This window comes from Cygnus atratus, chromosome 18 (assembly GCF_013377495.2).
Source record: "Cygnus atratus isolate AKBS03 ecotype Queensland, Australia chromosome 18, CAtr_DNAZoo_HiC_assembly, whole genome shotgun sequence".
In the NCBI taxonomy this organism is placed as follows: Eukaryota; Metazoa; Chordata; class Aves; order Anseriformes; family Anatidae; genus Cygnus; species Cygnus atratus.
Genome location: NC_066379.1, coordinates 9,578,570 through 9,588,892, shown reverse-complemented (window position 1 = coordinate 9,588,892; position 10,323 = coordinate 9,578,570). Strand labels below are relative to the sequence as shown.

Sequence of the window (10,323 nt, the reverse complement as noted above, 5' to 3'; positions counted from 1 at the left end):
GACCAGTGCACTCACCTGGCCCCTCCAGCCCAGCCCCGAGAGGCATGCATCTGTAGCTTTTGGTTGTTTGCAGTTCAGTTTTTAGAAACTGTTCAGCATTTTCCCCTTTTTTTCCCCCTCAAGTAGGAAAATGTATTTGTTTTTTTCACCAGATAATTTTAAAAGCAGGAGAAAAGGAAACCGAAGCGTTCTTTCCCTCTGCAATTAACTGTCCTCAATTCTGAAGGAAAAAAAAAAAAAGGCAGAAATCAGAACAGAAAATTTCTGGTCGTTTTATATAGATCTGAAATCATGTTGCATGCCAGCATTTTGAGAAATTGCACAGCAACCTGGAGCTGGTGTGAGGGGCTGGCCCTGCTGTGAGCCCCTGGCCCCACTGCAGCCAGCCAGCCGCAGGCACATCTCTGTTTTCCCATCAAGGAAGTGTCAGCAAGAATACAAGCCATTTGTGAAGTTGCGTGAGTATTTTTCAAGCTCTTTGAAGTTAAGAAGCACTATAAATAGCTTGCATATTATAGAGTTTTGGGCTAAAGCACTCGTTGGTGCTCATATCTGGGTGCAAGCTGGGGAATTCTGCCTCTGTCTCTCATAAAGACAGACAAGTGCAAGTCTTCAAGTTGTCACTGCACCACAGTGAAATGCTAAATGGTTTTGAAATCCTATTTTTGGTAGAAAGCTGACATGCCTAAATTGTACTTTCATTGTACAGGAAGACAGAGACCAGTTTCTAGGGAGATCCTTTACATGCTACCACAACAGAAAAGCAAGTTGGATCGCCTCCCGTGCTGGCTGACCCAGGTTGGGATATCCAAATACGCAACGTCAGATTAATGTAAGCAAAGCAGTTGGCAGACACAAAGGCATCCCCAGCTCAGCCATCACCAGCAAAACAACCTTAACTTAGATACAATGGGTTGAAATAATTGAGGTCTGGTGATATGGGTCTGAGCTTCATCACCCCACATGGACTGGCAGCATGTCCCATGCCCCATGGACACCCTTTGTCCCCCACTTTTCCCATGCACCAGCTGCTTCTTGCAATGCTGCTTCAGTGACAAAGAAATTTCTGGATGGTTTCTTATCCTGATGGGCCAATATGTTGCAAGGAGCTGCATACTCCCCCTAAAGATGTGACCAGTTACGTTTGATAGTCATCAGCAAGAACACATATTTCAGATAAACAGATCCTGCAAGGTCTCACCTTCCCCATGTGTGTCCCTTCATTCCAGGGCGGAAACACTTCATCCAAGCCCCAGTGAGGGCAATGGAAAGATTCCCACTGAGTGCTGGGGCTTGGTCTGGATTCAGAGGTTTGACAGCCCCTCAGTGCTCACTCTACCCCTGGGTCAGAGAAAATACACAGCTCCCAGCAGCGAGAGCTTACGCCCACAGACAGCAACGCTGGCAGCTGAGCTAGATGTCTTCCTGAAGCTCTTAAACTCACTAAGCTTTCTTTTCTGTCTGCAGTAAGTTAAGAGGGTTTTTGATCATTCACTATTTCAGTATGGTTCCTGCAAGACTGAGGAGCATGTGGATGACTTCATTTTCCTTTTCCAGATATTAAGAAATGTGGCTGAGGGACTCGTCCATTAAATTGGTCATTGGTATTCACAGCAGGGAAGGCACTGCTCTTACAGCAGGTTTGTTCTGCCATATCCAAATCTCCCTGCCACGGAGCTGATAATATGTTTCAAGAGAGTTAATAAAAGTAATTGGCCTTCATACAGAGAAAAAGAATAAAAATTTTGGGTGGAGGAGGAGCTGTAACAAGTCTGCATTTTCAAATAGCAGGGAATGGCCAACAGAGCTTTGCGAATGTAGCAGGAAACCACAAAAGAAACATCCTTGCTGCAGGGAGTTATCCCAGTGGAAAGGGGATGGGAACCCAGCTGCACTTGGCAAGGGACCTGTGATGGCACTCCATGGCCAAGGGTGGCAGCAGCCAGCACGCCAGAGAGAGAGAAACACCTCACAAACCCAGTGCCTAGCACCAGCCACCACCAAAGCCGGCGCAGTGGCCCTGCCATGGTCACGGGTCACTTGGGAACCGGCCATTTGCCACTCGTAAAACCAACATCACTGACTGCCCCCTTCTCCTCACGTGACACAGCAGAGATTTTGGCTTCTCAGATCTGCCCATCACAGAGCCCAAGTGCTAAACAATAGAGCGCGATGGAAGTCAGGAAGATTTTTGTTTGTGTAAGGGCAACATTTGCTTTAGGCGCAAGGCTCAGAATCTGCTTCTTTTAAGCACTGTGTTGCGTGAATAACATGCAGAAAAGGTGCCAGACTAACACCCCTGACGAAGGAAAGCACCTGTTTAGCAAGCAGCCAGCTGCGCTCTCAGAACAGCACGGATCAGGTGAGCGGCCTAGCACAGGCCGGCGGAGCCTTCCCCAGGCTCCCGGCCCACAGGGCAATGGACAGACGGGAGGCCTTGGTGCAAAACCCTTCTCGTGCCTGAAAAGCACCAGCGTATACAGTGTTTGCCGCTTCCCTGTGGTCATCGCTTCTTTTCTCTCCTTACTCTCAACAGTTGTGGAAATTATTTCCAGAAGGTCCCCAAGATCTGAGAATTTCTGCCCCCAGCCCTGCAACGAGATCTGCAGCCTCGGCCCTGCTGCAAAAGGGCACCTTCTCCTGCGCTTGATAGCTCTTGAGGAACATACCCGACACAAGAAGTCATCGCCATAAGCAGGGGGCTGCTCGCAGTGCTGCCCCTGCCAGATCCAGCGAAGGACCTGGAGATTAGCACCAAGCCCTTGGGCTCAATCCAGTATGCAGTCAGACGTATGCATGCCACAAACCTAACCAACGTGCAGAAACTGTTTATAGACTAAACCTAAACCTCGTTACAAACTTCATCTAAAAGAGATGTTAGTTTCCCATGGTGAATGTTGCATTGCTTTTATAACAAATGTTGGAATATTAGGCTGCTCTGTCCCCTGAACTACACACAGAGCAACAGGATCTGCTTTAAATGCATCTGTTCTAATTATTTCTCATTTCCATTATAACCAAGGTGCAAGAAAAGAGCATCAGCTTGGTTTTGACCAACACATAGGACAACATTGTTCTCAGTTTGTTACATTTGATATATGCTCTGGCTCCAAAGAAACCCATCAGGAGACAGCAAGTCTTATGGGAAATGGACTAACAACATCTTTTGCCTAGTTCTGGCTAATTCAGATTATAGATTTTTTGCTTTTTTTTTTTTTTTTTAATTTACCAGAAGCATACATTGACCTCTATCGAAGTAAAAACTTTTCAACATATATCAACTACAGTTGCCACAAACCCTGCACCCAGCTGACATTCCTACCACAATTGCTGTGAATCCTTTTACTTTTCTTGAATGACAGAAAAGAACTGAGTGACTCAGTCCTTGGTTCCTGACACAACCAAATAAAAAGATGCTTGAGCAAATATTGCTATCCCAGCAGAAATGGCCCATATTTCATGTTAAGGAATATGATGTACAATTTTTTTTTTTTTTATAGGCACCATAGATCATCACCAGCCAACTTGACAAGTTAATTGTTCACAGTTTTTCTAGGAAAACTAGAAACTTAAACAAAACAAATGAAGTGAGTTGAATGATGATACGGGTAGAGCAGAAAGCATTATGAGCTTATTGCTTTGGAAATGTGCGGATTCTGATATGCTTCACTCTAAAAAAAAATCTGTCTGGTCAAACACTGCTCTCAGTGCTACTTACAGTAGAGGTATTATACACACAGCAAAAGAACTGCTTATAGTGCATATTCTCTGCAGAAAAACAGCTGAACTTGACAAATCTGGGAACGAAATATTAATTAATCAAAGTAGGGAATATTACTCAAGGGAGTTGTAAGGTCAGTGGAAATAGTCACATACTGTTATGGGTCAGTAGTGCCATAGTCCATACAATTAAATATAATGGTACAAAATATACTAGACGTCAACTTCAAGGAGAAAATATGGATGAAAGGGCTCTGGTTCTAACTAGCCAGCTTTTATGCATAAGAGATATTTATTAGTTGTATTGTGGAAACACTTAAGGATGGTGAGTAGCTGCTAAACACTGCAAAGATTTACGCTAGACAGAATGGAGAGGGGACGTGTCCCTGTGACATACTTTGGCTATGAGGAGCTTGATACTGTGGATATGCCTGAGAACACATCTCCAGGTAGATCGACGGCACCTGAGTGTCCTGCAGAGCAGCGGGACTGGCACGCAACAGAAGAACATATGGGAGCCAGAGAACTAATGAAGGGAGACAGGAACATACCAAGAAAGCTCCATCTGAGACCAGTAGCTGCAAAGCTCTTTTCAGAAACATGATGACAACTGCAGGCAAGAAAAAAGACAAGCCGTGGACTAGCACATCCATATCTGATGCCATAATGAAACTTACCCCAGACACCAAACAAAAGTCCTATACCTTCAAGAAGTATAAACATTGCTTCAGAATCCAGCTCCAAGTGACCTCTGCCCTGATGGAAGTGAGCAGGATCTCTTCCAGTTTCTTTTTCTGACTTAGCAAGACCAAGTTGAAAGCTATTTTATAATATCAGTCTTCAAATGCACATGGGGAAAATCTACCAATTCCATTCATTAAGTAGCTTTTTAAATGGCAGAAACTGTATTTAAAATTAAATTAAAAAAAAAAGAGTTCAAATTTTTTAAAAAAATGAATTTTTTATTAGTTCCTAGAATCACACTGACAACCTCCCATGAGGCATTCAGATTTTCCTCATGAAAAAAATGAAATTAAACTGTATAAAACCAGAGCCTTTTGCTAGTAAATACAAGCTTTCTAAATTTAGGTCTGGACAAAGTCATTTACATTTTCCACAGAAAACAGTGGATGTTTATTCCTGGACAAGGAGCATGAGATTTGGCATGTATTGTACTTTTAAGTATGACATTTCAGTTATAAAAAAAAGTCAAGAAGCCAAGTACTCAGTGTAGATGTCCAAGCCTCATTTCCTTTAAGTTGAGATATTGTACATGAACCAAGAAACTACACTCATATTTTTAAATTTTTACTGTAATTGCAACAGCTCCATATTTAAAGTGCAGCCTGAGTCCATACCCACTGGAGCCACCTTAATGGGCTTAATTTGATTTTTCATAAGTTTGATTAAACCCTAAAACAGTTTACAATACAGTGGGTTTTTTGTTTTTGTTTAAGTAACTATGACTCCAATAAAAACCAAGCAATTTACTTTAAAAACGAAAGGGTTATATACATGACATAAGGGCTAGACAAAACATTTCAAAAAACATGTGTGTTTTTTTTTTCTCCAGAAGAATATTAACTTCAAGAAATACTATGGATTCATTCTATATATATTCAAAGCTGATCGTTAGAAGATCTCCACCATACCCTCCCCAAACTCCTGGGTGAGAGCACTTAGGAAAATCCATAACCAAAACCTGAGGGGACTTTCATGAGGTTATAGAATTGAAAGTGTAAGAGAAAGTGTCTTTATAGTATTTTTAGTGTAGATAAAATGCCAGTGCAAAACAGAATAGAATGTGGTGAGATGCAGCCATCTCCCCCTTAACTAATTCACAGATAGCAGTAAATTAACAAGTGATGTTTATTAGTTTAATATTCAAATATGGTGAACAGAATCAAAAGACTGCTCCATATAAATGAGTGATTTTGAAACCCCTGAAATTACAATGCCAACTCGGCGAAGTGAAGTGCATTTGAACCCTACCTAGTCTTTTGTCATAGTCTTACACATCTTACCAAGAGCTCCTCACAGACTATAACATTCAGGCACACAGATTTTTCTTCTCTCAGAGCAGTGCCAGGTGCTCAGTGGAGAACCAGCAAAGCTCCACTGAAATAAAACATCTGAGGCTAACGTATACAGAGCACATGCCCAGCCCTCACAAGGGAATTTCCCATGGACCTATTCCTGAAGTCTTCAGCTCGGCAAAAACCCCAAGGCTGTAGAATTTGGCCTCTACTCATTTTGGGTCTTCTTTATTTGATGCCACGTGCTGAAGTGCTAACCATAACTTGGCAGGGGCTTTCCCCTCCCCCAGCATCTTCTGTTTGGTATAGACATTAGGAAATAAATTAACAAATTATGCGTACTTTTTCTTTACAGAAAAAAAAAATCAGATACATTTCTGAATCATGAACCAAAGGTTTATAATAAAATATATATATATATATGCAAACCTCTGCAGTGTACTGAGTTTAAATCAGCCCCATTATGTAAAGACCCTTGACTTAGAACATGAAGTCAAATGCAAAAAAAAAATAATGATTGTAACCAGAGCAAAAATCTGATTGAGTACAGCAGCGGACGCTGCTAATTTGCAAGGTGTCCCACGGACAGATGTAAAATCAGAAATCACCCCCCACAGCCTATAAATTTTTATTTTTGTATGTAATAAGTGGAGGAATACTGCAAATAAACCCAGCTCAGTCCTTGTAAAAATTATTTCCCAGATTTAAAGTTATCTATTCAAGTGTAAAAGGAGGACTACTTATCTGGAGAAACTATGCAAACACCCCTTTATCTCCCCAGCTGCAAAAGTATGAACAGTGAGCAAGACCAGAAATCTTTACGAACAAAGATCATCTTCTGCGCTTTCATTCACACTTGTTTCTTTAAATTTTAAATATCCCATAATTTGGTTGGTTTTTGTTGTTGCTTAAATTTGTACTCCTAAGGGGCCAGGTTTGTGGAGAACTTAGCAGAACTCATAGATAACCTGGATACCGTTCTCATCCCCAAAAGATTTAGATTAATTTGGATACAGCTTTGACAAACATTAAATCTCTTCTTTAATGATGTTCCTCAAACAAAACAGTTAGCAAAATATCTGAATTTCCTTGTATAATGTCACATTTTAATGTAAACATCAAATAATGTACCAAAAGTTTTACCGGAAAAAAAAATTAAAGCGGCACAATTCTTTATACCACTGGAGAAGGGGGGGAGGAGGGGGAAGAAAAAGCCAGATTACAAACATTTACACATGCATAGTGGAAAAAAAAATTAAACAAACAAAAAAGTATTTTACTAAATTCACGCAATTTTTTTTAAAATAGTTATTAAATCTACTAAGCACCAACATACCTAAAAATTTATTTTCAGCTTCATGATTCATTTAAAAAACCTATCAAATTAACTTTTCAAACAAGCTTATATTACTAGCTTGTCCAAAAATAAAGTGTAGAGGTTTTTTTTGGGTTTTTTGTTTTTGTTTTTTTTGTTGTCATTTCTTTTTTTGTGTTTTGTTTTTTTCTTCTGTTTTTTGTTTGTTTTTGTTTTTGTTGTTTTTTTTTTTTCTTTTTAAGTATACCAATACTTTTTATCTGAATGCTTCCAAACAATGGCATAGGTGTCTGCAAAGAATGCCTTTACTTTACCCTACAGTGAATGGAAAATACAATACCACATCATACAGAATCTAAAACTAGAAAAGTCTGAGAATGCAGCATCCCTTCACAAAAAAGCTGATAAAACTGAAAGTATTTAGAAGATGCTGCATCTTTATTAAAAAAAAAAAATTAAATGAATTTAAGCAGAAATAACATACATTTTTACATTAACTGGCCATTTCTGGTACAGAAACCCAGCATAGTATGCTAACGTTATTGAATAAATGTAAATGCTACTTACAATCTTTTTAAATACAATTTAGACAAACTTTTTTCTTTTTTTTTTCTTTTTTCTTTTTTTTCCCTCTTTTTTATTTTTTTTTGAAGTTGTACAGGTAACCTCTCAGCTGCTAGTTTAATGCAACACATCATTAACATTACACAAATTAAAAAATAATGTGTGTTTTCCTACAGAAAGCTTCCAAAAAAAAACGACCCACATCAAAAAATGCAAAATAATGGAATATAATTAAAAAAATTAGTTGCAAGTCTAGCAGCAAAGCAATTAGGTGAGGATATATTTACTAATATAAACAAAGGGAATATTTGCAGCTACAGGTGAAGCCCCAGCTATCTTAGATCTACTGACACAAATAAAAATTAAATTCTCTCTAAAAAAAATAATCTGATTATTTAAAATAGGAGTAAAAGCCATTGCTACCTGATGAACTACCTAGGCTAAGTTCCTGAAACAAAGACAAAGGGTCGCTATTCTTTTTTGTCTGCTCAGGAGGAGGTTTGGGCTTTGGCGGAGCCCGCAGAGCACTTGCGTAGGACATGACAGGCTTGCTCCCACCAGCGTTCTGCTGGCTGTTACTGTTGGATTCGACGATCTGCTTGTTGGGCATGAGAGGTGGGAACTGGCCAAGATGTTGCAGCACGTTGTAGTTGAAGGAATTTGAGAGCTGTATGTTTTCAGCCTTCAGATGTTCCTCTGGGGGCTTGACCGTCTTCGGTGGAGCTGTGAAAGGAGAAAGCAGATTTTGTCTAAGTTAACAACTCTGAGTTAGGAAATCCATGTACAGGAACCTCAGAGGAAGCACTGAGCAATACTGAAACCATCTCTGCTGGTAACAGCCCCCTCTGCACCCCCAGCTTTCTGTGTTTAGTCACTCTTTGTCTAGAGAAATTTCTTCTAAGTTATCTGGCTTCATTTCCAGCTACTGGATCTTGTATTACCCTCGTCAGCAATGCCGAGAAGACTGACATTATTAAACATATTCTCCATGTGCGTACACATACAGAGGTAGTAACACTGAACCTGCACTTCTGCACAGGCAGACTCTGCAGATACACTGAAGGTAAGCTGCTTCAGAATGGGATATACCCTAATTTAAACACTATCCACTGAGACAGTACAAAGAGTATTTCATTCTTCTTGCCTTAGAGCATAATAGGTGAAAATTAAAATTTACAGCACCATATATAATTCATTCTCAAGCAGCAACACAGATTTCTGAATGTTACCCAACTAATTATTGATATTTTTGTCTGAATGTGGTTCTAATTGATACGTTCTTGCTCTACATTTAACAACTTCTGTAACTATCAGGGAAAAAAACATTTACTTAAAACCATAGGTATAAAACTGCTTTCAAGTGAATTTCCTGAATCCTAATGAAGTATCTTAATTTTGTCTGGGGAATTCTGCTGTCTTACATAGCTAGAGAAACTACACTGAAATGCAGGTATACATTATAGCTAAAATAGCCCAGGAGTTGAACAACAGATATATTCCGTAATTATTTCCATCTTCAAATCCATAATGTTATTTTTGAAGTGCACATACAGGAATGTATGATCAAATGATTACATAAGTAGAAAAACATGATTATTCAGTTCAGTTTCTCACTGGAAGGGTTGCACACACACTTGTTTCTGGTAAAGTACACAAAAATACCTTAGAAAAATGATGTGGAAAGAACATAAGCAAAACATTTTTACTAGGGATGCTATGATTCAAAAAAAAAAAAAAAAAAACAAGCAAAATAACTTCCCCAAAATAACTATAGCACTCGAGAGAAGACAACTAATGACAAGCATGGCTAGAGGTGAAAACTAAGTGTGGTAGAAGTGTCTAGCACAAGAAAAAAATATGAAGATAAACATATTGAATAAGAACTTAAATCACTTTCTTCCTATCAAGAGAAAGAACACTGCAAATCAAGCTCTCAAATTGCAATTTTGAAAAGTGCCTGCTTATAACAACACAGAACAATTCACAGCAGCTCTCCTTGCACTCTCCATAAATCCAACGTGATGTAACTGAATACTTGTGCCACAGCCATTTCTGATGTACAGGGAATAAAAGCCCTTGAACTGTCTGGTGTCATGATTGCTCACTCCCAGGCAATGAATACCAGCACAGGACCAGTTCACAGCTTCTCATTCTTGTGGATTTTTATTTCATGGATTAAAAAACAGTAACCAGAAACAATGAAGTTACTCGTCATTAACCTTTAACACTATAAAACACGTGTGAACTTCAAATATCATCATCATAGCCAGTAAGCCGTGTCTCTAATTGAAAAGCCTTTTTTATCACTGAGAAGTTTATTTTATTTCTCTCCACTAAGTCGATCTGCACTGCAACTACCAACAGGGAAGCCATGTCTTCCATGGTAAAAGTTTAGACTTCACAGTAATAATGAAGTACTAAAATTTACCACGAAATACAGAGCTCACTAATACAGTTTCTATTGTTTCCCACCAGACTGTAACATCAACAAAAAATGTTATTGATTCTGGAGACAAATAACGTGCAAATACATCTCACCAGTTACCTCAGATCCTTTAAGCAAAATCTCAGTTGCACTTGAAACCACTGTAAGAGAATATGTGGGTTAACTAGAACTTTTGTAGGAAGACTAAGAAACAGTATTGCATTTAGTGGATGAAATACTCAACTGTATTCTTTTTCAGACAT

General features: G+C 39.2%; 1 protein-coding gene across 6 annotated transcripts in view; it reads right to left on the bottom strand.

Annotated features, from left to right (window-relative positions):
• Positions 1 to 6,762: 6,762 nt before the first annotated feature.
• HELZ (helicase with zinc finger) overlaps positions 6,763 to 10,323 on the bottom strand; it is an 83,674-nt gene continuing 80,113 nt past the window's right edge. For 3 of the 6 annotated variants that reach the window (XM_035558785.2, XM_035558786.2, XM_035558787.2), the window contains one exon: positions 6,763 to 8,358. In XM_035558785.2, coding sequence (XP_035414678.1) covers positions 8,027 to 8,358 — 332 coding nt within the window. In that variant the 3' untranslated portion in view covers positions 6,763 to 8,026. The remainder of the gene's footprint in view (positions 8,359 to 10,323) is intronic. The other 3 variants (XM_035558788.2, XM_035558789.2, XM_035558790.2) reach the window with 1 other exon arrangement.